We start from the raw sequence: 27,871 nt of genomic DNA on the forward strand, positions 1-27,871 counted from the left end.
ACAAGCTCCTCTACAATCCTTTAGAAGCTTGAGAACTAATCCTTTCACCCATAAGCCTGATCCTCTACTTTGATTGTTCTCGTGGCTTTTTTATTTGTTTGGAACTTTTTCTTATTTTTTATTTTTTATGTAACCCTTAGTTGGATAACATCATCTTTATTTTTTATTTTCTTAGAACCTGTGGAACATTAAAACTTGATCTCTACAAACATGGTTGATTTCTTTTATTATATTTTATGCTTACAATTAATTATGCATGTTGAAACTTGACTTTGAGGCTAACTTAGTTTGCCAAACGTTGATCGTGGGGCGCTATGAATATTATATTATTGCCTTGTACTTTTCTTTTTGTTAATGCCAACAGGGGGAAAGAATGCAAACTTTTCTTAAATTGATCTTACTTGTCTCCATGTCCCTCATTAACTCACTTCTCGCTGTAAGTTTTAATTTTGTTTTTAAGTTTTTAATTTTGTTTTTCACGTTCATTCTTTTTAAATTTAATTTTCTCCTTTCCAACTTCGTTTTTTAAAATTCATTTTTTTTCTTTCCGTAAATTTTTTAATTTTTTCAATTTTGTTTAGGATTGCGAATAAGTTTGATTTTTTGGTAAAATTTTGCTTATGTTGTCATCACCAAAACGGGGGAATATTGTTGATTCTGAGTTTTGATGATGACAACGCAAACTTCCTAATCGTTGTTTAAGTGTATTTTTTATAATGCTAAGTTAGGGAGTGCCTGAGTAGGACAAACTAAACATATGGAACAAACACCAAGCAATATAGAGAACTTCTAAAGAATCGATCAGTTTGGAAATGATATTAACAGTTGATTCTCAAAAAGGTTGATCCTCTAGATGGTTGATCCTCAAAGTGGTTGATCCTCAAGATGGTTGATCCTCAAAGTGGTTGATTCTCAAAGATGTATAGAAACTTCTAGTAATTAATAAGCTTATGAATAATAACGTAACTTTAGGAACACAGTCTTTTGTAAACTGACTTTCGATAAAAACTCTTAAGCTCTTTAGAAATATTGTGCGTTGTCAGTTGTGATTTGAGAAATGAAAATCCTTTTCCTTTTATAGAGGAACTTCCTAGGCCAGTTTCCCATGTTCCCCTCAACTGCCACTAATAGTTACTGGGAGCAGTAACGTGCACGTTGATTGAGAGAAACAGAGAGACTTCTTCAAACCACTTTTAACACGTTCAATTTCAGAGAAAATAGTGGGAGTAGTTTTAGTAAAAACCTTTTCTTGGAAAACAAGGAGTTCTGAATCAGAATCCAATGTTGATTTTATTAAAATCGTTTTATTTATTTTCCAAAAGATTTTTGCTTTATAAAACTTTATTTTATTTACGAAATACTATTTTCTCAAACATATTAAAACACACGTGTTCCTTTTGTTTCATATTATGCATAAACGATATTAAAATACTTACACAAAATCTAAACATAAACTCATATGTTGTAGCTTTCATGTTGACACCTTTTGAAGCTTTGCTTGAACGCTTCATGCATTGTTCCTTCTCCGGACTTTGATGATCCTCATAATATATGAGGAACAGCCTTAATAACTTGTTTAGGATCAGCCGTTGAGGATCAAACTTGTTTAGGATTAACCATCTTTAGGATCAACCATCTTTAGGATCAACCGCTTTGAGGATTAACCGTTTTGAGGATCAACCATCTTGAGGATTAACCGCTTTAAGGATCAACCGCTTTATTACCGTGGACATTATGATATTGTTTTTCTTGGCAAAAAACACTTAGATTCATTCCCATTCTAACCATTTATTATCGGCTGCCAAACAGGTCGTAAGTGAAATGAAATCAGTTATAAAGTGAAGAACTAGCTAGTTACAGTTTAGTACTACCTGCAGCTGCTCTAGGTGAGAAATATGACATGTCTAGAAATAAATTCATCAGTCGGCAACTTGGCTGGACAAGTACTCCGTATTCCTTCTGTTTGAAACGTGCTTAGTGCAGTTTGTAAGCTGCTGTTGCATTCTGAGGAGCTTAGATCTGGAGTGCAATCTACTGAAGGACTCATTGTTGTGTTTCCTTCAAGAATACCAACTGTTGTTGCTGAAGCCAGGGATAAACACCGAGCAGAGGCGAACCTAAAGAGACTGATAAATGTGTTTGACAGTTGTTGACTGAACCGGCTGTACAAGGCTGGACCATCTGTGTAAAGATGGTATACCGAGACATCGTTGATGGAAAAGATGGAGTGGTTTGCATACCGTAACATGCAAAAGTAATACCACACTATCGCTTCTACACTCGATGGGCATTTTTGCACAATTTCATTGGCTGCAGTCTGAATACAAGTTTGACACAGGTGATTGTCAACGACACTGTTGCAAAGGAAAAGGCCACAGACTTTATTTGGCTTTTCGCCCGTGGTGAAATTATAGAACTTTTGGGTAACAGAATTCGAGCTGAGGTTGGTTAGCAGGTGAAAAAGATTGGTTTGGTACTCACTCCCCTGATCAAAATGCCTATTATTTGAACAGTGGCCATGTAAGTAGGTAGAACTTGGTTTCTGACAACTTGCATATTTCAGCAGAAGAGATGCAAGACAAAGAAATGAAAAGACGGTTGGGCTGAAAACTGGAACCATTCTTTTTGGTGTGTAGAAGCTGTTGGTAACTTGGCACTGGAGCATTGATTTTGTTTCTCAGGTGAGAGCTTTATATTTTGTCCGTAAATATATCTATATCGTTTTCGAGGTCATTTGGAAGAAAGGTCCGATAACTTTCCGTAAATAATTCGTGTTCATCAAAATGTGTCATTTTAAAGTTGGAAAATTATTCCTTAAAAATTCATATTTCTGACTTACCACGGTTGAATATCTTTGGAAGTTAATCGACATATAAACAGAGTGGGAAGCCAGTTCATAGAAGGATTGGTCGGATCGATGCTTTGGAAACAAAACTTGGGAGATTACAGAAACGCGCGAGACCCTTTGAGGGCTAGAGTATAACCTTTATAAATTCAAGTGAAGTTTGACTGACCAAAATTCAGTTTCAGGGTTGTACATATTGCCAAAATATTTGACTGACTAAATAATGTACGTCCTTTGTCTAATTTTACTTGCCCCATGTTGACCAAAAAACTATCACAAAATTTGGTCAAATGGGGAAAGTAAAATGAGCAAGCTTCTTTAATCTTTATGACTAAGAGTCTAAGATGTCCAATGTTTTGCTTCCACTGGGCTTCTGATAACGTCATCATAACATAGAACATATATTTAACTGATTGTTTTCAACTTCATGACATCAAAGATAATGTAGGTTATGCTAGATTAGTAACATGGAATACCAAGGAAAAGAAGAATAAAAATAAATAAACCTTTTCATAGTAAAAGTATCTGATTGTTATCATTCTTGCTTCTTTAATTTAACTAGCTAGTCTATAACCCTAGAATGTAAATCACTCGAACTTTGACAGGTTGTAGATTTCGATTACTATCAAATCAACAACACTGATCGGTGTGTGATTTTGTCATGCATTCCTGAACCAGTGTTAATTTAGGAAATGTATTCAATGCTTATATGCAACACTAAATGAGTGATGATAAGTTGATAACCGTTAAACTAATATTATAAGTTTTTTAAATTAATGCATGAGTTAATTTCTTTTTTTTTTTATAGTTTCTACGGAGTAGTAGTTACAAAACCTATGTAATTAGGTGTCACAACACGTTCTTCTCTTCTCTAAGTTCTCCCTAGTCTAAAGAGTATTTTGTATAGCCTAGTCGTTTAAGATTAAATCACGTCTACAACTCTATCTTATGTATTGGGTGAAAAAGATGAAACTCATTTGTTATCTACATGTGATTGTCCCACATTGAAGAAAGAAAAAGTACAATTTCTTAAGTTAACAATATGATTTGATTGCAAAGATTGGTTATCAGATATGAAAGTGCATCTGCAATTGTGCAGCTTCATATGATTTAGCATTTTGTTGATTTACTCATTAAGTGTTTAGCATGCATGATCATTTTTAACTTCTGCTCACCAGGTGTTTGATTTAATGTCTGCATGAATCAGGGATGGCATACTGACGCGTAGGCAAACTTAATTCTTAGCTCTGCGCAATAATCCTTTACGGGTGTGCAATCAAACTGTGTCCCATGATCAAAGACCAAACTTTCTGGGATGCCAAATCTTGTGACGATGTTTCTCCAGATGAAGTCTTTCATTCGCTTGACTGTTATGCTCTTTGTGGGCTCTGCTTCTATCCATTTGGTGAAATAATCCACTGCCACGATCAAGTATTTTCTTCCTCCACTCGCGGCTGTAAACGGACCCAGGATGTCCATTCCCCACTGAGCGAATGGTATGGGATTGATGATTGGTTGTAGATCATTTGAGGGCTGATTGATTACTGGAGCGAACTTTTGGCATTTGTCGCACTTTTTCACATATGACTGCGAGTCACTCACCATGGTTGGCCAATAGTACCCTGCTCTGAGAGCTTTTAAGGCTAGTGTTCTACCTCCAATGTGATTACCACATATTCCCTCATGAATTTCTTCAATGATCCTCTGTGACTCCTCTGTTGAGACGCATCTCAGCCATGGTGTTAAAACTCGGCCGAGTTAACTCGGTGCGCCCGAGTTAACTCGGGTTTTGAGTTTGGCGATACGATACGGGGCGAGTTATCACGCCGTGTTTGAATAAGGCGAGATTTCGGCCGATTTGACCGGTACGGTCTAAAATCGGCCGCATTTACCTTTCCAACCGAGTTATGATAAGATTCGATTGTTTTTCAAGTTTGCAGAGATAAGATTCGTATTGTCTTTGTCTCCCCAATAATGGTGGTCTACTGGTATAAAGCAGGTGAAACAGAAGAAAGAGGACAAAGGTGGATAAAGGAGAGGAAGCTGCTATAAATATACAACAATCAAACCAAATCTTATCAAGCAATTAAAAAAAAACTCAAAACATACCAGGAAGCTGCTTTTTACAAGGAAGAAGAAGAAGGTGGAGCCGGAGCCGGAGGAGCAAAGGTCCGATCAATCTTGAAGAATATTGTAGGGTTCCATTGAAATTTTGAAGGGGGACTAATGCCATCTTTGTTTGTAAGTTTGATTTTTATTTTCTCGATCCCCATCTCTGTAAGTTTGAGTTTTAGTTTTTTTTTTCTTTTTCTTATGGGTATGTCGGTAGGTAATAAGAAGAAGAGAAAGTGTGGGGCTTTGACCATAATTATCTTTATTTGAATAGTGGAATTTATGTTTTTTGGAATCTAAACTAAGTACTAATGAGACTAGTCACATTATTATTTTATTGTTATTGTACTATATTTATTTATTTTTGGATTCATAAAGTAATTTTATTGTTGCTACACTGCTACTTTTATCTGTACTAGACTATTAGATTCCTTCAACAAGAGCAATGTGCTTTATTGATTTTTAATTTTAGGTGTAATTATCTCATATTATTGCGTATTCTCATATTAATTTAATTTATATTAAATAAATGTTAAACACCTTAATAAGTGCAATATCAATTAACAATTCTATATGACAATATTACTTATAAATTAGATGATTTAATTTTATTTTCAGAAGGTTTAATAAATGGCATCTAAAGACGAAGATATTGGGTGGAAATTTGGTGAAGCAGTTGATGGAAATAAGCGTAAAGTAAAATGTAAATTTTGTCACAAAATAATTAGTGGGGGTATAACAAGACTAAAGCAACATTTGGCTCACAAATCGGGTGATGTAGCTCCATGTGGAAGTGTATCGGTTGATGTTAAAAGAGAGATAATGGCACTTCTAATGCAAACAAAGGATAAAAAGACGGAAAAAAACCGAATGACTAGAGATTTTGAAGATGAAATAGTAAGATCGATGAATCGTCCAATAGATGATGATGACGACGATGATGATGATCCTGAATTGGAGTATGCTTTAAGACAAAGTAGAACCCAGCATCAATTTGATCATACTCGTGAAGCATATGAGCATAATAGAAGTGGTTTCTATGATAGAGGAGGTAGTAGTGGTTATATTCCTCCACAAATGACTAGATCATTTTCAGTTGGAGTTGGGAGAGGGAGAAACACACCATTCGAACCGGCATCATCTCCTTTAGCAAGATTAAGGGCACGTGAAATTGAACTAGAAAAGGATTGCACAAATCAAAAGCAATCAAAACTGAGTACTTCGTTTTTGAAGAAGGCAAAAAAGTCTATCATAAAAGCATTTGGAAATTTTATGATTGATGCTAATCTACCATTCAGGGCAATTGAGTCTCCTTATACTAATCCTCTCATGGACACTATACGTGCATGTCCTAATGTTCGAGCTCCTTCGGCGTATGATATAGCACAGGTAATGTTAAATACATCACATTAATTATTTTAATTCGTGTTAGCTTTATATTTACTAATATCATACAATAATATTATTTATATATTTTATATTTAGGTATATCTACCCGATGAAGTAAAAGAGATGAAAGAGTAATCATTTGAGACCGTTTGGAACGAAAGGGGTGTGACAATAATGTGTGATGGTTGGTCAGGTCCAACCAACATGCACATTATTAACTTCCTTGTGTACTCGGTTCGTGGCACTGTCTTTCATAAGTCAATTGATGCTACCAATGTGTATTGTAGAGATGCAGACTACTACTTTAAGCTAATGGAAAGAGTAGTAGAAGAGATATGTGAAGATAAGGTTGTCCAAATAGTGACAGACAATGAAGCTTGTGTGAAGGCTGCTGGAAAGAAACTAATGGATAGATTCCCCCATTTATATTGGACTTCTTGTGCAGCACATTGTTTAGATCTTCTATTGGAAGATATTGGTAAGAAAAGCACAATTAAGCCTATTATAGACCGAGCAAGAAAGATTACACAGTTCATATATAAGTATAAATAGGCAATTGATTACATGAAGAAGTTCACTAATGGTAGAGAACTCACACGTCCCGGCATCACACGATTTGCCACACAATTTATAATGCTAGAAAGTGTTGTGAGGCATAAGAGTGCCTTGCAAAACATGTTTGACTCTAGTCGATGGACAATGTCAAGATATGGCAAAATGAATGATGCCTTGGCCGTTGAAGTTCGTGAGACTTTGTCTAAAACTCCTTCAACTGATGTCGCAAGATTTTGGGTAAAAGCCGACGAGATATTGAAAATACAAGAGCCCATTTTGAAAGTATTAAGACTTGTTGACGGAGACCAACAATGGGCTACATATATGAGGCGATGGAGCGATGTAAGCTTGCAATAAAAAACGATTGTGAACACTATAAGCGTTATTGGACTATGGTAGACAAAAGGTGGGACTCCAATCTACATACAGACTTACATTCAGCAGGTAATGTTTTTATTCTTCTCCCTTACATGAATATCATATAAACAATAAATAATCAAATTCATGATCGTCATTGTTAGGATGTTTCTTAAACCCTGAATACATGTATGGAGCAACACATATTGGAACAGATAGAGAGCTCTTAAAAGGGGTGAGAAGTGTGATATTGAGAATAGAGCGGGATCCAGATGCACAAATCAAGGCACTCCAACAAGTAAGTACTATAGTTGACTAAATTAAAATTATAATTCATTTTTAAAATATATTAACAAACAGGCAATACGCAGATTTATTGGTACCGTGATAAGAATGAGAGTTTCGGTAGTAATTCGGCACAACGGGCAGTAAAAAAAATGGATCCAGGTATAATATTATTTACGCTAATTCATTTTAAGTTACTATAATTGCAATTTTTTAAATATATTTGTTTTATTCTTTTTGTATTGTTTTATGCAGCTATGTGGTGGATGACATATGGTGAAAGTACCCCTGAACTAAAGAAAATTGCAGTGAGAGTTTTAAGTCAAACCACATCATCATCAAATTGTGAAAGAAACTGGAGTATGTGGAGTCTAGTTCATACTAAAATAAGAAATAGGTTGAAATACCAAAGGCTCCATCAAATTGTTTACCTTCGTTGCAACATGAAATTAAAAATGAGGCATTTGAGGAGGCATGGTAATGATGAGCTCAATGCCAGTTATGATCCAATTAATTTGGATTACATATTTGATGTCGAAGATCCATTAAATGAGTGGCTAGAGGAATCTGAAGCACCTGTTTTTGAAGGAGATAATATGAGTTGGCTAGACGAATATGATGATGATGATGGCGACGACGATGGTGGTGGTGGTGCTAGTCAAGGTTCAATTCATTTAAGCACCGATCCAAGTCAACAAGCTGGTGCTAACAATCAATCTATTTTAACTCCACCAAGTAGTGACGATGGAGATGACGATAATGCTGGTAACACTCATGGTGAAAATGCATTTGACCAATCTTATTCAAATGAACAAATTGAGCGCTTTCCGAACCCACGAGACTCTACATCTGAAAGACAATACCCCCAAACGTTTCAAAGACGTACAAGGGCAAGACAACCTTCAAATGAACCACTAGATAGTGAGTCATGGAATGGATTGTCTACAAATGTGTTTCCATCCGAGTCGGTAAATTCTACATCTCAAGGTCCTACCTCCCAAGATTACAATTACCAAGATAATTTTCCTGATGATTGCAATTACCAGGGACCAAGTGTAGGCGACTTTGGTTATTATGAACCGCAACCTCCAGATGGCGTTTATGTCAATAACCATGGCACGATTAATTATGGGGGTGTTCATTATCATCAACCATCATATTATGGTAGTGGTAGTGGCAACTCAAGTCAAAATGAATCACCATGGGCAGATGGTACGGGGTCATACTTTTTTGGGGACTATGGAAGAAATAACAACAATGAGGATACCCAAACAATTCCGCCGCGTAATTCCTTTTGGTATTAATTTTTAGTTTTCGAGAATTTAAGTCATTTAATTAAATAAAACATTTTCGTCGTGCGTTGTAAACTTGTAATATCTAATCGGTAGCAATTGTATTATTGTACAAATATTAGAGTTGATGTAATAATGTATAATGTTATTAATAGGCTTTCTATTGTGTGTCAATTATAAACCAAGCCTTTAGCTATAAGCTTAGATTGGAACGAAACAAAAATAAAATATAAAAGAACAAAAAGGGATAAAAAGAAAAAAAGAAAAAGATAATAAAAAAGCAGAAAATTGGATTTGTAAATGATAGCTGCCAGCTCTTTACTCTTACTCTCCATCTATTTGTAACTTAGGCGCCAATTATTTGACATTAGGCGCCAAAACTTAGCAACTAGGCCCACAAAAAATAAAGATCAACTGAATACTACTCTTCCATACTCCCTTAACTTCCATTCTCTTTCCTCTCCACTCGCCATTGCAACGCAACTCGCAAGCACTGAAGTCTGAAGCTCATCTTGTCCGCTTCTTCTGGTAAACTTCCTTTTGTTTTTTCCCCTTGAGGCTTTTAATTGTTTTCGTGAATTTTATGTGCTTTCCTTAAGATTTGCGTGTGTTTCCTTTTTGTTGGATCTTACTTTCAATTATAGGATGAGAAGTAGTAAATTAGTATTACCTAAAATGTTATAATTAAATAAAATTTTGGGTTAAAATCATTAAAAAAATCACCTAAAAAATCATTAAGTTAAATTCCTACCGTGACAACCGCGACCCGATCCGCGACGAACGCATCATTTCCGTTACCGATACACCGCGACCGAACCCGCGACCGCGACCGATACCGCATTTTCGATCCATGATCTCAGCAGGGGTAGGGAGAAGGATTTCTTGTACAATCTTCCCTGGTAGATTACAAACCAGTGTTCGTTTCGTTTTATCTTCTTCTGTTCTGGCTCTGCTGTAGGGAGACCCTGCCCAGCTTGTATGATACTATACTGTCGTACCACTGAGGCTCTGTGTTGATGGCATTTACCACAGGCCTTCTATCGATACTATTTTCTTCCTGTACTTCCACCAACACTGTTCTTTCAAGGTCTTGCAGCGAAGAGCTTGCTAATTTTGAGAGAGCGTCTGCTTGGCTATTCTCTGCTCTGGGGACCAACTGAATCTCGAAGCTCTCCGACTGGGCTACCGCTTCTTTTATCAGTGCCAGATACCTCTGCATGGACGGTTCTCGAGCTTCATACTCGCCTCTATACTGACTGGCCACTAACTGGGAATCTGTTTTTAACACGATTTTCTTAGCATCCGTTGCCTTGCACATTTGAATGCCTGCGATCGCTGCTTCATACTCTGCTTCATTATTTGAGGCTTTGAACTTGAACTTTATGGCATATTAAAAAACATTGCCTTCTGGTGAAGTCATTATAATGCCTGCTCCTGACCCTGTAACTGCGGCTGAGCCATCTACATATATCTGCCAGGTCCCCAGAGGCTCCTCTTCCTCTTCATAGGATGCCTCAGCTATGAAGTCTGCTAGTGCCTGTGCCTTTATGGCCGTTCTTGGCCTGTATTCAATGTCGTACTCTGAGAGTTCTACCGCCCATTTCAATAGTCTGCCTGAGGTATCCAGCCTTTGCAACGATTTCTCTAGAGGCTGATTGATTAGTACTTGTACCTTGTGAGCGTCAAAGTATGGTTTCAGCTTCCTGGCAGCTATCATAATCGCGAAGGCCATTTTTTCGATCAGGGGGTACCTTTGCTCTGCGGGGTTGAGAATGTGACTGATGAAATATACTGGCTATTGGACCTTGTCCTTTTCCACTATTAAGGCTGCTGCTACAGTCTTTTTGGAGGCAGAGATGTATAATTGCAAAACATCTCCTACTTCTGGTCTGGCTATGGTTGGGAGGCTCTTCAGATGATTCTTTACCTCCGCGAATGCCTTTTCCTGCTCTTCTTCCCACTTAAACGTTTTGTTGCCTTTCAGTACTTGGAAAAAAGGGAGGGATCTGTCTGCAGACTTACTGATAAAACGAGTGAGTGTTGCCATCTTTCCAGTTAATCTCTGTATATCTCGTATGTTCTTTGGCTCTGGCAAGTTGAGTATGGCCTCTACTTTTTCTGGGTTGGCATCTATTCCCCTTTCACTGACCAGGAATCCCAAGAATTTTCCTGACTTAACACCGAACACACATTTCTTTGGGTTTAATTTCATACCGTACTGTCTCAACGTAGCAAATGTTTCCCGCAAATCTGCGATGTGGTCGGCCTCTTTTTTGCTCTTGACTATGGAATCATCCACGTATACTTCCACATTTCGGCCCTTTTGCCGTGCAAATATCTTATCTACAAGCTTCTGGTAAGTTGCACCCGCATTTTTTAGGCCGAATGGCATAGCCTTGTAGTTATAAACTCCAGCGTCTGTGATGAAAGCAGTCTTCTTACGATCTGATTTGAATAAACTGATCTGATGGTAGCCGGAAAATGCATCCATGAAACTCAAGAGAGCGTGTCCACTGGTAGAATCAACCAGCTGATCTATCCTGGGCAATGGGTAACAATCCTTCGGACAGGCCTTGTTTAGGTCTGTGAAGTCTACACACATCCTCCATTGGCCATTTGCTTTTTTTACCATCACAACGTTAGCCAGCCATTCTGGGTAATCGCATTCTTCTATAAACTTGGCTGCTAGCAATTTGTTGATTTCTTCTTGGATGGCTACATTCTTCTCTGCCGAAAAAGTTCTCTTCTTTTGTTTCACTGGCCTAACTTCTCTACTGACATTCAGTCTATGGACCATGATACTGGGGTCAATCCCTGGCATTTCGTCCGCTGAGAAAGCAAATATGTCTGCGTGCTCTCTCAGCAGACCAATGATGTTCACTCTGAGGGATAGATCTACGTCTGTGCCAATTCGAACCATCCTGTCTGTCACCCCTTCCTCTAAATCTATCTCCTCAGTTTCGTCAGTTGACGTGGGTTCCAACAGACCTTCTTCCCGATGCTCGAAGTTTCCATGCTTAGCAACTTGTCTTTTTTACGCTCTGCTCTCTTTCTTTTTCGAGATTGGGGAAGTTCTTCTTCTGCCAGTGGTGGGGGTCTGGGTGGTTGTTTTAGCGCTGTGTGGTAGCACTTCTTAGCCTGCTCCTGACTGCCTTTGACCTTGGCTGAGCGGCCATCATTTGTCGTATACATCATGGTGAGGTGATAAGTAGAGACTACAGCCCCTGCGTCATGATTGAATGGTCTGCCAAGAATGACGTTGTAGGCTGCAGGGACTTTCACAATCATGAAGTCTACCATGATGTCCTTGATATCCTTCCCTTGGCCAATCTGCACTGGCAAACTGACTATCCCCTCTGGTATCACTGTGGCTCCTGTGAATCCGATTACTGGGTAATTGACTGGCTTTACGTATTTCTCATCAATTTGCAACTCTTGGAAAGCAGGCCAGAACAAGATGTTTGCAGAGCTACCTCCGTCTATCAGAATACGGTGAATTTTTCTGTTTGCTACGTTCAGGGCTAGTACCATAGGGTCGTCATGGGGGTATATTATGCCTTCACAGTCCTCCTCTGTGAAAGTGCACTGCGGGATTTTTGGAGGGGCAGGCCACCTGCCAGAATTATGGTAATTAACCTGGTGTTTGAATTCGCTCACACTGGCCTTGGCACCGCTAACAGTGGTTCCTGCGTAAACTGGCCCTCCTGTTATGACCAAAATGTCGCCCATCCTCTTTTGGTCTGCTGGGTAGCTTTGCTTGGGTTCCACCTTCTTATTGTCAGACCTATTATCATTATCTCTATTCTCATAGGTCCTGCTATACGAGCTTTTTGCTTTGAACTGAGTCAAGTATCCCTTCCGGATCAGATCTTCGATATTATCCTTCAAATGAGTGCATTCTTCTGTGAGGTGGCCATGATCTCTGTGAAAGTCACAGTACTTTTTTGGGTCCCTGTATTTGTTGTACATTTTGGGAGGTCTCTGCCACTTCTCGTCTTCTTTGCTGATGGCAAAAATTTGAGTTCTGGATGCCACTAAGGAGGTATATTCATTGAACTTCCCCCTCTTTTCAGTTTTGAATTCGTTACCTCTGCCTCTGCCTGGTCCCTGCCAGTCTTTTCTGGGCTGTGGGTTTTCTCTTCTGTCTGGGTATTCTTTTTTGTATGGCTCTTTCTTGCTCTGACTACCGTAATTGTTCTCACTTGCCACATATCGACGTGAGGTTGCTCTGCCAATTTCTTCACTCTTTATAAATTCATTTGCCTTTCCTAGTACCTCTGCCAGGGTTGTGAATGATTTTCTGCCCAGATAACTCTTGAATTCTCCATCCCGCAGACCAGTCATCATGGCCAGGACTGCTACCTCCTGCTGCAACTTGGGTATATTCGACGCCTCCATATTGAATCTGGATATGTATTCCCCCAGAGACTCCTGAGGCCCCTGGATGACTGACATCAGCTCCCCTGTCATCCTTTCTCTGGCAATGTTTGCCACATATTGGGTGCGAAACAAGATAGCTAGCTGCCGGAAAGAGGTTATGGTGCATTTGGGTATTTTACCAAACCAGCTCTGTGCCATCCCTTCTAGAGTGGAAGGAAAGACCTTACACCACATAGAGTCTGTGTTGGTATATATAGCATCATGTTTCCCCCAAAGGCAGAGAGGTGATTTGTTGGGTCTGTCTTTCCGGAGTATTTGCAGGTGGGCATTTTTATCTTTTCCATTCTTTCAGAGAGTATTTCATCGCAGAAGGGAGAATTATCAGGCTTAACTACTGCTCGGATGGGATTGGGCGTACCTGACACGGAGTGGTGTCTATGACTGGGTGCTTGTTCAGTCCTTGCTCGGGGTTGAGCTCTGCTTGGTGTGATACTCTCTGCTTCATACTCTTGATTGTCAGCCCCTTCCATGTCCTGCTGCAGATTCCTCCTCCAAACATTCGGACTATGTTGGGGTCTGGGACGTTTTCTCCTCTGCTCAACCTCAACCTCTGGGGCTGTTCTCATGACCTGGGCTTGTGGGGTTGTTTGAGTAAGGAAGGTCAGGACTTCTATTGCTGTGCGCATCTGGTCAGGTGAGAACTGTGCCCCCAGCCGTGCTAGCGAGGCACTGGTCGGAATTGGGATACCCTGGGCCTGGCTAGGGGTTGCCATAGCTCTGGGTTGTGGTGTTTCTCTTGGCGGACCAAGATTTTGAGGCATGCCAAACAAGGGTATGTTTGTGGTTTTCTGGTTGTTTTTTGAGGTTGGTGGTTCTATCTGTTGGATTATCGGTTCGCTTGACTCGGTCATTATGTGGGAGGGTAGGTTTTTGAAGAGCGAGGTCTAGGAAGTCCCCCTCCTTCTAGCGCCACTTGTTCCGAGTATGGAACTGGGGGAGCCCTGCCTGGTGACGTTGCCCTGTCAGACATAACGAACGTAAGCTAACCTCGGGGGTTTAACCGAGGAAACCCCCTCCGATGCCTAAGTCAGCAAATGAGATAATGCTCTAGAGAGAGAAAGTAGAGAGGGTTAAGAATTGTACTTGTATTGAACGTGTCCGCAAATGAATGGGGACGGCAGTATTTATAGGCGTACTATTCAGTACTTTGGCCTATTCAGATGTTGCCGCGTGTACGCTAGTGATGTACTTGTTGTTTGTCCTTTTGCTTAACGACGTATCTATGTTGTCGTCTAGCAGGTCGTTGCCCCGCAGACCTAAGGGTCTGCGCGGTTCTTGAGGACTTGTGGTACTTTCAATAGGTACTTCCTGCGGTTGCTTTGCTTGATCGGTCTTATCAGATGTCCGATGGTCTGCTGTGACATGGATGATCTGCTAGGTTACTTCTACTCCGTACACATTTAATCTTACCCAATTTAGAAAACTAATATTTTGCCTCTTCTTTAAACCGACGTATCTTGTTTCGGGCTACCTCTTTTTCGTGAACATAAACTTTTATTTCTCTTACATCACGTTCCGTAGACGGTTCCTTATGTAATTCATGTTAGCCGACCCAATCATTTTGGGACTAAGGCTTGGTTGTTGATGTTGTTGTAAATGTAGAAACCAATAATTTTAAATCACAGATGTAATGCAGTGGCTGGTTCATGCAAATATTTCTAGTCCTGAAATTACCCAAACCAAAAAAAACCTGTTTTAAAGAGCAGGGTCTTAAACAAAAAACTTCATCTTGAAACCCAAAATAGAGTAAATAAAAAACAATGGTTTGACTAGGAATAACCGTAAACAGACCTGCAACAAATTCGAATTTTTGAATAACGAAAATGATAAAGGTCGCAACATGCGACCTTTAAGCCGTGTCACAATGATGACATGGCATGCTTATGTGTCATGATTTAAATTAGAAACTAAAATATTTAACTTATATAATCTATTATATACCTTTCAAAAAAAGGTAGGAAAATCTTAATATTCTAATTTCTTTGGAGCGATTTCCTTCAATATTGTTTAAAGAACGTCAAATTCCCAAAATGCGTCACTTTTTAACTTAATTCCCACCATACCGTCCACGTCAGCATTAAAACCGGTCTTTTTTTTTAACTAAGCGACACTAAACCGCTATCTCAAGTAGCGGTTGACTTAAGTAAACCACTATCTGAGATAGCGGTTTATAATCACGTACTATTTATAAATGGTAAAAAAAAAAACCGCATTAGCTAGGGGTCGAACCCACGACCTTCTACTTAGGAAACAAATGCTCTATCCACTGAGCTACAGACACTAATGTTTGATAAGGTAAAATTGGAAATGTTTATAATTAATATTAATAAATGGTTAAAAAGAAATAAACACATTAGGTAGGATTCGAACCCACGACCTCCTGCATGGAAATAACCCACTCTATCCACTGAGCTACAGACACAATTGATGTCACAAAAGGTTACTTCTAAATTATATTTCTATTTAAACTGTAATTCATGTTAAAAATAATTTACAAGTAAGTAAACCGCCATCTGAGATAGCGGTTATGTTTTAATGCAAACCGCTATCTGAGATAGCGGTTTATAACATTGAACCGCCATCTGAGATGGCGGTTTGCTTTAAAACGAAACCGCTATCTCATATGGCGGTTCAATGCTGAACCGGAAAAAAAAATTACTTCTTTTTCTCCCTTGCTTACGTGGACGGTATGGTCGGAAATAACTTAAAAAGTAACGTATTTGGGGAATTATTGGATCTTTAAGCAATATTGAAGGAAATCGCTCATTTGTTTCCTTCTTTACATTGATTACCTTATTTATATATTTTTATAGTAAAAATATTGAATTGATAGTAAAAATATTCTGATGACGCATAGCCTACGTGGCGCCTATATGTACCAATTAAACTGCGACACGTAAGATTGCGACAACTAAATGTTGTCGCAACTTGCGACCTTTATCATCACCCTTTGAATAAACTAACCGGACAGGTCTGTATACAGTATGCACCCAAGGTTTTGTGTGTGTATGTGTGTGGCAATAGGAATGCACTAAATATGAAATACACAGGGCACTAAGCCTATTACAGTAATCGGGGAATGTTCAGAGGAGGAAAGCTGAATACAATCCCGCGAGTACAAATCATAAAAATCCAAGGATTTTCAGTAATAATTTATTTTCAATCAAACGTGAAGAAAAGTACTTACAACGTACTCACAAGCATCATTGAAAAATAGTTACATTTGATTCAGTAGGTTAAACTCAGTTTCTTTTCCCTACTGTGTTCTTATTTTCAACGACCTAATGGCTCCCCTAGTTGTCCTCGATTCTATGTATCTTAACAAAAGTTTAGACTCAACTCACTCAACTAATTAATGACAATAGTGATCTTAGTTGAATTTTTTTTTTCAATCTTTGCTTCTAAAGTACAAGCCTACCTAGCAGAACAATATATCTTTGGCTTTTGACCAAAAAACTTCCATCAGCTAATTTTAGTAGATACCTCCTGCTGCTGCCTTTTCTTTTTCTTCTGATAAATACACATTACATAACATACCTCCTACATACTGCTACCTTATTCACTAGCACTAGATGAATCAATGATCGAAGTTAGTATATATATGAATAGTGGAAAAGTCAGGCTTTTTCAACTTAAAAGAGATAGATGAAGAACATGATTGTATCTCTGCACAAGCTCAAATTTTCTTCTAATTTACTTTATGAACTGAAAGGTTGAAAACCCTCAAATTCAAAACCTCACCAATTTTCCAGGTAAAAATCCCAAAACTATGTACCACTCTTTCAACATTTTCAGTTTTCAGAGCTCTGCTTCAGTTCTCACTACCTCTAACGCGGAGACAACTCAGTAATAACATCCTCTATCTGGATTCCAGAACTTCCATGTGAAACTGTCTGTGTTCCTTGCCTGTAAGGGAAAGCTGGAGGGGGAGCAGGCAACGGGAGATTGATATTTAATTGTGTGTTGAGCATGATTAAAACCGATGCCATGGTAGGTCTTTTGGCTGGATCCTCTTGTGTGCATAATAACCCAACATGTATACATCTTTCAATGTCATCCATGGAGAAACTATTCCCTAGTGCTGAATCTACCAAGCTTAAGTGAGTCCCTTCATTCCAAAGTCTCCATATCTGAAAGGTCAAATGTCAAAGAGTATTAGAATTTCTATAATATTTGACAATTGGGTAATTTTGGATGACTTGAAGTAATGAACTTACATAGCTTAGGAGGTTTTCTTCCTCTTTGTCTGGATCCAAGCAACGATTCCTCAATCCGCTAACAATCTCCAAAACTATGACACCATAACTAAAAATGTCTGATTTGACTGAAAAGTGCCCTGTTGCTACATATTCTGGTGCCATATATCCGCTGCAAAATTATTTTTTTAGAAATGGTTGCATCAGTATGCCTTAATCTGATGTACTCCGTAATCATGTATGACAATATTTAAAAAATTAAAATCATGTGAATGATTGTATAATTTTAATTTTTCGTCTAAACAAAGGTAAGTTCATCTCTTTATATTCATTTAGGTAACACTTAAATCATGCCATCCAATTACTAGTTAGGAATGTGAGAGAAACGTGTAATTGGCTCTATAAGCACCGGGAAAGGGACCTGTATGGCTCTATGGAACTAGTTATTTTGCTTAATACTTAATTAGTTTGTACTAGTATGAAATTAAATCTTCAAACTTTTGCAAAGTACATTTGTGTCCTTATAAATCAAAGTCAAAACCTTACAATGTTCCTGCGACTCTGCTTGTATTTCCTTGAGTTTGATCTCCTCCAAAAAGCTTTGCCATGCCAAAATCTGCAATTTTGGGATTCATCTCTCCATCTAACAAGATGTTACTCGGCTTAAGGTCCCGATGTATAATTTTCGGACAAGAGTCTTCATGAAGGTATAAAAGACCTCTTGCAATTCCCACTATGATCTTGTAACGGGTTTCCCACTTCAATAATGCTGCGCGTTTGGCATCTGCATTAGAAAACGATTGAGCAGAGAAAACCTAAGCAGCTTGTCTTACAAGTTGAAAATTTCTACTGTACGTATAAAGTGATCATGCTAAAAACTAATACAAACCAAATAAAAGCCGATCAAGACTCTTGTTAGGCACAAACTCGTAGATCAGCAACATTTCATCTCTTTCCAAGCAGAATCCAAATACTTTAACAAGATTTTTATGTTGAAGCTTAGCAGCTAAGCAGGCCTCGGTCTTAAACTCCCGGATTCCTTGTCCTGATGCATTCGACAGCCTCTTTACCGCCACTGCTTGTCCATCAGCCAATGTCCCCTGAAAGCTCAACAATACATCACTACTATAGTCCCTAGAATGTTATTCAATTTTTAACTTCATTGTATTCACAGTTTATTCATACCATGTAAACAATACCAAATCCACCTTGTCCAAGCTTGTTGGAATCAGAGAAGTTGTATGTCGCAGTTTTGATGGCATCAAATTCTATCTGCAAGTTTTCCATGCTTTCTATCTCTTCTAGCCCTGCAATCACATTACATTTTCTAAGTTCTAAATTTCATGAATTTACACTTTCTTCAATCTTGTTTCTCTTATTAGATCCATGTTCTAACATAAAAGAGTACAATTTACCAGCTGGTCTTTTTTTGGCCTTTCTTCTCTTTAGACAAAAGATCAGTAAAATGATCACGATAAAAAATATGGCTGCAATTCCTGATATAACTCCCAGTCCAATGTATAACTTCTTATTTGGTACTGAAAATTGGCGAAACACAAAAGCTTCTTTCAGAGTCGATAACATGTCGGGAATATTTAGCACTCATGGTAGGAAAACAAGAGTTGAAATCCGTGTCACATAGAAAATAATTACCTACACCCAAAAAGCTAGCAAGATCAATAAAACCATAAGTCAATCGGCAACTTGGTTGCAGAAGCATTCCAAATTGGTGACCATTTGTCTGAAGCCTACTAAGTGCAGTTTGTAGACAGCTGCGGCAATCTGAGGGACGAAGATCTGGTGTGCAATCTACTGAAGCAGTTGACATTAAGTTTCCTATAACACTGGATGTTGAGGCTGAAGCCAACGATGAACACCCATCAGAGGCCACGCCGAATAGACTGATAAATGTATTTGACAGTTGTTGATTGAACCGACTATACTCTGCTGGACCTCCTGTAATTGCAACGTATATGGAGACATCGCTAACGGCAAATATGGAGTGGTTTGCGTATCGTAACATGCACAGTGGATACCATATGATGGCTTGTACACTCGACGGACATGTCTGTAGAATTCCATTCGCTGCAGCCTGAATACAATTTTGGCAAAGCTGATTGTCAGCACCACTGTTGCAAAGGAAAAGGCCATATACTCTGTTTGGGGTTTCCCCAGTGGATATATTGTAGAATTTGTTTGTGTTGGAATTCGCGGTGAGATTTGAGAGTAGGTAATAAAGATTAGTTTGGTATTCACTTCCCTGCTCAAACAGCCTAGTACCTGAGCAGCTGCCATTCAAGTAGACATTTACATCCTGTGAGCTTGCATATTTGAGCAAAAGACTTGCAAGTGTAAGACAAAGAAGTGAAAAAATGGTTAGTCTGAAAACTAACACCATTTTTTTGTTGTTTGTTTTTTGTGTCAATACACTGTTGCGTTGTAATGGGGTATTGTTTTTGTTTGTGAGCTAAGAGCTTCCTTGAGCATGATATTCTTTTAATTAATTAGAAGATGACCCGCTTAATGCGGAAAATTCTTAAAATCATATGGTTGATCACTTCCCTTAATAATTACTTGTATTTTATATCCCCTTCTCCTGATAGACTGATAGAGCTACCAAATATGGTCTACAGTTGGTTATTGATCATGTTTATGGTTAGTTGTGAATCGAGTCTAATCGGTTTGAGTCATATAGGATATTGGTTTTTGCTGGGAAGTATATTAAATGAATCACGTACTTCCTCTGTTTCATAAATACCATCTTATTTTTTACGGTACTCACACTAGACTTTTGATCATTTTTTGTGATTCATGCCTAAGGAAAATTAGTCATGTGGGATCTTGATAGATTTGTATCGATATTTTTTTTTTCTGAATATCAACTTTATATAATTTTTTATTATACATAATTCGATATATTAAAAGTCAAAGTATGTGTTGGAAAACGTAAAGTCAATCATGGTGCAAATTTAAGGAACGGAGGAAGTATATGGGTTAAAAAAATATTTAGCTTTCATTTGAAGTTGAAATGTTGTTAGAGGGCTAGCTGGCTAGTTAAATTATAGATTATTGATCCTACAGAAATTTTTATATTCATATGGACGGCATTTCTGTTCAATGTGTTTGAACAGAGACCAACATATTTTATAATGTTCATGTTTAATGATGAGCTTGAGAGTTGAATGGTATTTGGAATCTTGTTTTGACTGACCAAAATTTTCTCATTGGTTATTTTAGAGTCGAATTGTTGCGATGAAACGCATTGTTTGTTGGCTTCACACGCTAGTCCATCAGCAAAGACAATATATACTAGAATATCCTAGATTTCATGTCAGCTGTAATAGAAGAAAAGAATAAAAATCAGAAAAAATTCAACTTTTAAGTAGTAAAACCATATGTTTGATTGTTGGCCTTGTGGCCTCTTACTTAGGGATAGAGGGAGTGTAACATATGCCCTAAGTGTGTAGTCATTTCCGCTATGTTACTTAGACTCAGGTACTAGGGTCGGATACGGGTACGTATCCAAGTGTCCGACTCGGCTAAATTGTGAAAAATTTCCATGATTTAAGTCGAAATGAAGTGTTGGAGTGTCCGTACCCATTCGGAGTGACGGAGTGTCGAGGATCTGACACGGGTACTTGAGGTAAAATGAAGAGTCTGAGTAACATAGCAGTTCCGTGATCATATCCGCCCCAGTGAAATTATATACATCAGAGGGAAACTTAGTTGCACGAGTGTCCACCTTAGTGGTCACTCATTTGAAGTCTACCTAATACAGTTTGTAAGCAGTTGGAAGACTAGTGAGTTGTAATGATACGTGTCTAAGGATTATTTCTAATGAGTGTTTCTATGTGAGGCAATACTGATAGTTGATTCCCACAGAAAGGACTGTTGAGGCTGATGCCAGTGGTAGTTGTAGCCTGATTAGAAGAGGTGGATTGATAAATGTAGTAGATAGTTGTTCTTAAAATAAATGTGGCAGTTTTAGTAATTAATTCAGCATTTTATGAGAAAGGTATATCTTTATACAAGTATAAGACCTTTGCAATATATAGCGTAAATTTAATTTGCTACTACACCTAGTACTGACTGATAATTGAGCTCAAGTTCAAGTTCAAATATGCATTTCGTCAGGCTTAATACATACGGCTATAAGAGTAAGGCTAACAATAGATAAAGGTTATCAGAAGGTGGATTCTTTCTCCTACTGAACCTTACTAATTTTAGGACATTACGATCTTGTAATTTTATTGTTGTTAGGTAGCAGGGGGTGAACATTGTGAAAAAATTATTGATACTAAAAATATATTTAGTATAAATTTCTGATTTGATGCTTTCTATTTATGTAATCTACAGGAGAAACTTATAACAGACTACTGTTTGCTAGTTCCTGCAGGACGTGTCTGCCAGATTCATGACAGCAAAAACAAGATCACATCTGCCAGATATGGTAAGCAGTAAGCTGTAACCTGATATTTTACAAGAACTAGATGAATTCCTGAACACATATTTTTGCTTTCTGAATTATGATTTCCTTGCGTAGATTAGTAGACTAGACAGGTTAGCTGTTAGGTTGTATGCAAAAGTTGTGCTTGTCTGAAAACACTTTCTCATTTCCTGTTTTCCCCCTTTTTGGTTCTGTTTTCCATATTTAACGGGGAGACAAGTCACTGATGACATCCTCTGCCAGTGTACCACAGCTTCCGTGTGAAACAACGAACGACTTCTCCTGCTTGTATGGAAATGCAGGCGGGGAAGTAGGTTGTGGGAGATCAATAAAAGGGTGAGTGTTAAGCATCATCGAGACTGATGCAATGTTTGGTCTTTTAGTTGGATCTTCTTGAGTGCACAATAATCCAACATGTATACATCTTTCAATTTCACCCCTAGAGAAACTGTTCCCTAGTGCTGAATCTACCAAGCTCAAATGATCCCCTTCATTCCAAAGTCTCCATGCCTGAATAAGTGTTTTAAAAGTATAAGCAACACTACAATATCTGATGACTGGGTTGATTTTGGATGCGTTGTAGTAGTGAACTTACATATCTTAGGAGGTTTTCTTCCTCTGCATCTGGATCCAAACAACGATTCCTCAATCCGCTAACAATCTCCAAAAGTATGACACCATAACTAAAAATGTCTGATTTGACTGAAAAATGCCCTGTTGCTACATATTCTGGTGCCATATATCCGCTGCCAAAAGTTTTTTGAAGAATTTTTCATCAGTATACCTTTACCTGATGTAATCATTCTATAACTTTTAGAACTATACAAATTATTCTTCTTCATGATATTTTTATTCCTATGAATATGCAAACTTTAGAGTAGGAGGTTGCTGTCGTTATAAATCAAAGTTGAAAACTTACAATGTTCCTGCAATTCTGCTTGTATCTCCTTGTGTCTGATCTCCTCCAAAAAGCTTTGCCATGCCAAAATCTGCAATTTTGGGATTCATATCTTCATCTAACAAGATGTTACTTGGTTTAAGGTCCCGATGAATTATTTTAGGACATGAGTCTTCATGAAGATACTGCAGACCTCGTGCAATTTGCATTATGATTTTGTAACGAGTTTCCCATTTCAAATATACTCCTCTTTTTCCTCCTGTATACATGATTCAAGAATACACCACATAATTATACACCAGAAAAAGAAATTATTGTATTTAATCAGCAATATATCTTCATAATACAGTATTGACCATAAAAACTTGAATATTAAATTTAAAATGGAAAACAAACCAAATAAAAACCGGTCTAGGCTCTTGTTGGGTACAAACTCATATACAAGCAACATCTCATCCTGTTCTGAGCAAAACCCATAAAGTTTAACAAGATTTTTGTGCTGAAGCTTGGCTGCTAAACATGCCTCTGTCTTAAACTCCCTAATTCCCTGCCGTGAAGCATTTGAAAGCCTCTTAACAGCTACTGCTTGTCCATCTGCAAGTGACCCCTGAAAATCACCATCTCTTATCGCATAAGTGCTGACAAGGTACCACCTTATTTACAATTTTATTAACATTAATACCTAGTATCTAGTATAGTAGTATGTACCATGTAAACGATACCAAATCCACCTTGTCCAAGCTTGTTGGCTTCGGAGAAATTGTATGTGGCAGCTTTGATGGCATCAAGTCCTATCTGCAAGTTTTCCATGCTCTCAATCTCTTCAAGCCCTGTAATGATGTTGCATAATTTATTATAAAATGATTGTTTGGTTAGATGTAATAAGAATTATTTCTTGGGAAATGCAAAAATATTGTTTGGTTGAATAGCCTTCATGTAAGAACTTCCTCTGTTGGATGAGAAGTACAACTTCTTTGGTAGTTTTACTTCTTGGTATTTTTGTCAACCAAACAATATCCCTTTTCGTTATTTTGTATTAAATCTTTGTGAGAGTATTATGAGTATTGAATTTACCAGATGGTTTTTTTGTGGCCTTTCTTCTCTTCAGACAACAGATCAAAACAACAACCCAGATCAAAGATACTGCTGCAACTGCTGAAATGACCCCCACTCCGATGTATAGCTTCTTATTTGGTGCTGAAAATTGAATATTTTTGGTAAAATCAGTATCATACTAATGATAGTAGTTACAATTTTCTGTTGACTACCTGCAGGTATGAGAGATTCTAGATCAAGAAACGTATAAGTCAACCGACAACTCGGTTGCACAAGCGCCCCTAATTGGTAAACATCTGTTTGAAGCCTGCTTAATGCAGTTTGTAAGCAACTGCGGCAGTCTGAGGGGGTTAAATCAGGTGTGCAATCAACAACAGGATTCATAACTATTCCTCCTTCAAGATAACTAACTGTTGAAGCTGAAGCCAAAGATAGACACTGTGAAGAAGCCACGTTGAACAAACTGATCAACGTGTTTGCCAATTGTTGGTTAAACTGGTTGTACTGTGCTGGACCGACTGTAAAAAGGTAATATTTTGAGACATCATTGACTGAAAATATGGAGTGGTTTGCATAACGTAACGTGCATAACGAATACCACGTAATTGCTTCCACACTGTATGGGCATCTTTGTTGGATGTCATTTGCTGCAGCCTGAACACAACTTTGGCAGAGCTGATTGTCAATGACATTGGAGCAGAGGTAAAGGCCGTATACTCTGTTTGGGTTTTCTCCAGTGGTGAAGTTATAGAATTTTTGGGTGTCTGAATTTGAGGTGAGGTTAGATAGTAGGTAATAAAGATTTGTTTGGTATAAACTACCCTGATCGAATAATTCGACCTGATTATTATTATCTGAACAGTTAGCATGCAGGTAGGTGTTTAATTCTTGAGAATTGGCAGATTTGAGAAGAATAGTTGTAAAACAAAGAAATGAAAAGATGATTAAGCTAAAAACATATGCCATTTTATCTTTTCTTTTGGGGTGTCAAGAAGCTGCTTCTATGTATGTATTGATTTTGTCATCTGAGTTTTGAACAGATATTTGGTCAATTTGACTTAGTTATATACAAGTATTGCTTATATGAACATGCCGTTTTCATAACCAACGGAACGAAAGACCATTAGACCAAAATATTGCATAAAAGATTATATGAATGGTCAAAGATCAGGCTAAAAGAAAATCCGAAGATTTTCATGGAACGGAGGGAGTACTAGGTATGATTGATTTATTGAACATCAATCCACATGTATTGAGCAACATTATAGTACTTCCTCTGTCCCAGAATACTCGCACCGGTTCGAGTCGACACGTTTGCCAATGCACAACTTTGACCACCAATATCTTTAACTACATATTATAAAAACTTATGAAATATTAATATTTTGAAAATATATGTTAAGATGAAACAAACAATATATTATATGCTAACTTTTGTTTTCATATACTAGAAATAAAATAGGGTCAAAGTGAATTATGTGAATAGTACAAAAAGTCAAATCGGTGCGTGTATTCCGGGACGGAGGGAGTAGTAAAGATTACCAAGCATGCATGAGTGACGATATCTTATTTGACCAATTATGCATGGGTATTTTTGTACAAATACACCAGCTTCTGTATGACTAAGTTGCCCAATGGCTTGCTTCCATTTGGCTTGTGACAACAGTATAAAATAATAGATAATTTAATATGGGAATTGGGTCAAAATACTTACGGAGTACTCCCTCCGTATTTATTTAAGAGATACACTTGGCCGGACACGGGTATTAAGAAGAAGAATTGAATGAAATAAAATAGAAAAGCAAGTGGGGTTGGGTATATATTTTAATCTAATCTAATATACATATATAAAGGATGCATATTTGCTGAAAGATTAGAGCACCACCTAGGATTACTAATGGTTTCGGCCAATGAAAAATAAGATTTCTAATTTATTTTTTAATTAAAAAAAATCAAGTGCCACGTAGATAATTAATTAGGTGCCACGTAGATATTTTAATTAATTAATTATTAATATATACAACTCCATCGATAATCAAACACTCTAATGATTAAAAAATAATCGATTGCCACGTAGATAATTAATTAGGTGCAACGTAGATATTTTAATTAATTAATTAATTACTAATATATACAACTCCATCTAAAATCAAACACTCTAATAATTAAAAAAGAAATCTAAAATAAAATTCATCCAAAATCAAACAATAATCTAATCTAAAATAAATAAAATTCAATTTAAAATCAAACATTAATCCAATATTAGAACGCCACGTAGAAAAATCTAATGGCTTCGGCCAATGAAGGAATATTTTATGAAATATTAGAGCGCCACCTAGGATTACTAATGGTTTCGGCCAATGAAAAAAATATTTCTAATTTCTTTTCGAATTTAAAAAATCAAGTGACACTTAGATAATTAATTAGGTGCCACATAGATATTTTAATTAATTAATTACTAATATATACAACTCCATCGAAAATCAAACACTCTAATAATTAAAAAATAATCGATTTCCACGTAGATAATTAATTAGGTGCCACGTAGATATTTTAATGAATTAATTAATTACTAATATATACAACTCCGTCTAAAATCAAACACTCTAATAATTAAAAAATAAATCTAAAATAAAATTCATCCAAAATGAAACAATAATCTAAAATAAAATAAAATAAATTCAATTTAAAATCAAACATTAATCCAATATTAGAGCGCCACATAGACAAATATAATGGTTTTAGCCAATGAAAAATAAGATTTCAAAATTAATTTTGAATTAAAAAAGTCAAGTGCCATGTAAAGAAATGATTAACTTTCACGTAGATATTTTTTTATTAATTATCTATTAATATTACGCATATACAATTTCGTCCAAAAACAAACACTTTCATAATAATAAAAAAATCTAAAATGAAATTCAATGCAAAATAAAAAACTAATCTAATCTATATATAAAAGTGGTATATACATATGATTTTTATTTAAATAAAAAAATTTAATAGAATCCGTGCATCGCACGGGCTAAAATCTAGTATGTAAATAAGTGGGGACTATGTCATTTTGGCGGGTGGGAGGTGGGTGGGTTTCAAAATTTTTTTGTTTAATAGGATGGTAGGTCATAGGGTAAATTAGATGAATTATTTAATTAGATGGTGGGGTTGATAAGTTATTAAATATGACAAGTGTATCTCTTAAATAAATACGGCATGAAAAGGCAAGTGTATCTCTTAAATAAATACGGAGGGAATACTTGTTTGCTGGTCAATCCAAATCATTTATTAACTTATAACTTTATAGAAAGAAAAAGTCTGATTTATTAACTTATAAGTATGATTACTTGCGACGTCTCGTTTTACTAGCTTGCTCGGTTTAATTATATTATAGGAAGCTTTTTGGGTCAATGGAGTAACTAAAATGAGACAAAGGGAGTAGTTAGTTAAGTTAACATCGGATTTCAAAAAGTTATAATAAGATCATTCAAGTTCAAAACGTTATAATCAGGTCAATCACTACAAGAAATTCGTGATTTTGCGACTGAAAAAGTAGTTGCAAAATCAAGGAAATCCGTCGCAAAAATAGAATTGCGAGTGACGCGGCAATAATTTCTGCCGTCGCAAAAACCCTTATCGCTATATTTTATTATAATTTTTTTTTTAAATCTATAAGAGAGACCAATCAATGAGTGATATTTGTCATCACCACATTGATTTCCTCTCTTTTAGTATAATATATAGATTCATCTGAGCTCAATCCAAGGTTTTGCTTGCATAATAGATGACATGCAACACCTTGTTCTTTATCTGCCAAAGCACAACTCCAACAGCATAATCACTAGCATCTCACATAATTTCGAATGGCAAATCCCAATCCGGAGGCTGAATGATTGGAGCAGTTATTAATGCTTTCTTAATCCTGGTCAAAAGAATCCAAACAAGCATCAATGAACTCAAATGTGGCCTCCTTGAGCAATAATTGAGTGAGGGGTTTCAAAATTT

General features: G+C 37.1%; 4 protein-coding genes across 4 annotated transcripts; 2 read left to right on the forward strand and 2 right to left on the reverse strand.

The window, feature by feature from the left end:
- Nucleotides 1-442: 442 nt before the first annotated feature.
- On the forward strand, nt 443-6,481 carry LOC130462945 (uncharacterized). Its single transcript, XM_056831940.1, has 3 exons — nt 443-2,681; nt 4,053-6,346; nt 6,443-6,481. The coding sequence occupies exons 2-3, from the start codon at nt 5,588-5,590 to the stop codon at nt 6,479-6,481; spliced, it is 798 nt and encodes a 265-aa protein (XP_056687918.1). The 5' UTR covers nt 443-2,681; nt 4,053-5,587.
- Nucleotides 6,482-7,205: 724 nt separating this feature from the next.
- Nucleotides 7,206-9,379, forward strand: LOC130463894 (uncharacterized). Its single transcript, XM_056833177.1, has 4 exons — nt 7,206-7,345; nt 7,423-7,556; nt 7,630-7,705; nt 7,799-9,379. Exons 1-4 carry the CDS (start codon nt 7,213-7,215, stop codon nt 8,845-8,847), a joined length of 1,392 nt encoding a protein of 463 aa, XP_056689155.1. The 5' UTR covers nt 7,206-7,212; the 3' UTR covers nt 8,848-9,379.
- Nucleotides 9,380-11,781: 2,402 nt separating this feature from the next.
- Nucleotides 11,782-13,413, reverse strand: LOC110798650 (uncharacterized). Its single transcript, XM_022003834.1, has one exon. The coding sequence runs from the start codon at nt 13,411-13,413 to the stop codon at nt 11,782-11,784; it is 1,632 nt and encodes a 543-aa protein (XP_021859526.1).
- Nucleotides 13,414-17,102: 3,689 nt separating this feature from the next.
- LOC110798652 (cysteine-rich receptor-like protein kinase 19) lies at nt 17,103-24,838 on the reverse strand. Its single transcript, XM_056831941.1, has 14 exons — nt 24,085-24,838; nt 23,891-24,013; nt 23,525-23,646; nt 23,213-23,423; nt 22,838-23,075; nt 22,514-22,664; nt 22,136-22,428; nt 19,125-19,813; nt 18,887-19,009; nt 18,657-18,778; nt 18,361-18,571; nt 18,018-18,255; nt 17,493-17,643; nt 17,103-17,405 (listed from the first exon to the last, which is right to left on the reverse strand). Exons 1-14 carry the CDS (start codon nt 24,836-24,838, stop codon nt 17,103-17,105), a joined length of 3,729 nt encoding a protein of 1,242 aa, XP_056687919.1.
- Nucleotides 24,839-27,871: the final 3,033 nt, after the last annotated feature.

The sequence above is a fragment of the Spinacia oleracea genome, chromosome 6 (assembly GCF_020520425.1).
Source record: "Spinacia oleracea cultivar Varoflay chromosome 6, BTI_SOV_V1, whole genome shotgun sequence".
NCBI classification, from domain to species: domain Eukaryota; kingdom Viridiplantae; phylum Streptophyta; class Magnoliopsida; order Caryophyllales; family Amaranthaceae; genus Spinacia; species Spinacia oleracea.

Excerpts from the sequence above, each read along its gene's own strand:
- LOC130462945 (XM_056831940.1), top strand. The coding sequence starts at position 5,588 with ATGGCATCTAAAGACGAAGATATTGGGTGGAAATTTGGTGAAGCAGTT. Across the intron at positions 6,347-6,442 it reads CGGCGTATGATATAGCACAG|GTATATCTACCCGATGAAGT; the intron begins GTAATGTTAAAT and ends TTTTATATTTAG.
- LOC130463894 (XM_056833177.1), top strand. The coding sequence starts at position 7,213 with ATGGGCTACATATATGAGGCGATGGAGCGATGTAAGCTTGCAATAAAA. Across the intron at positions 7,346-7,422 it reads TACAGACTTACATTCAGCAG|GATGTTTCTTAAACCCTGAA; the intron begins GTAATGTTTTTA and ends CGTCATTGTTAG. Across the intron at positions 7,557-7,629 it reads AAATCAAGGCACTCCAACAA|ATTTATTGGTACCGTGATAA; the intron begins GTAAGTACTATA and ends GGCAATACGCAG.
- LOC110798650 (XM_022003834.1), bottom strand. The coding sequence starts at position 13,413 with ATGGCACAGAGCTGGTTTGGTAAAATACCCAAATGCACCATAACCTCT.
- LOC110798652 (XM_056831941.1), bottom strand. The coding sequence starts at position 24,838 with ATGGCATATGTTTTTAGCTTAATCATCTTTTCATTTCTTTGTTTTACA. Across the intron at positions 24,014-24,084 it reads AGAATCTCTCATACCTGCAG|CACCAAATAAGAAGCTATAC; the intron begins GTAGTCAACAGA and ends TTCAATTTTCAG. Across the intron at positions 17,644-18,017 it reads AGCAGAGTCGCAGGAACATT|CGGATATATGGCACCAGAAT; the intron begins GTAAGGTTTTGA and ends ATAATTTTGCAG.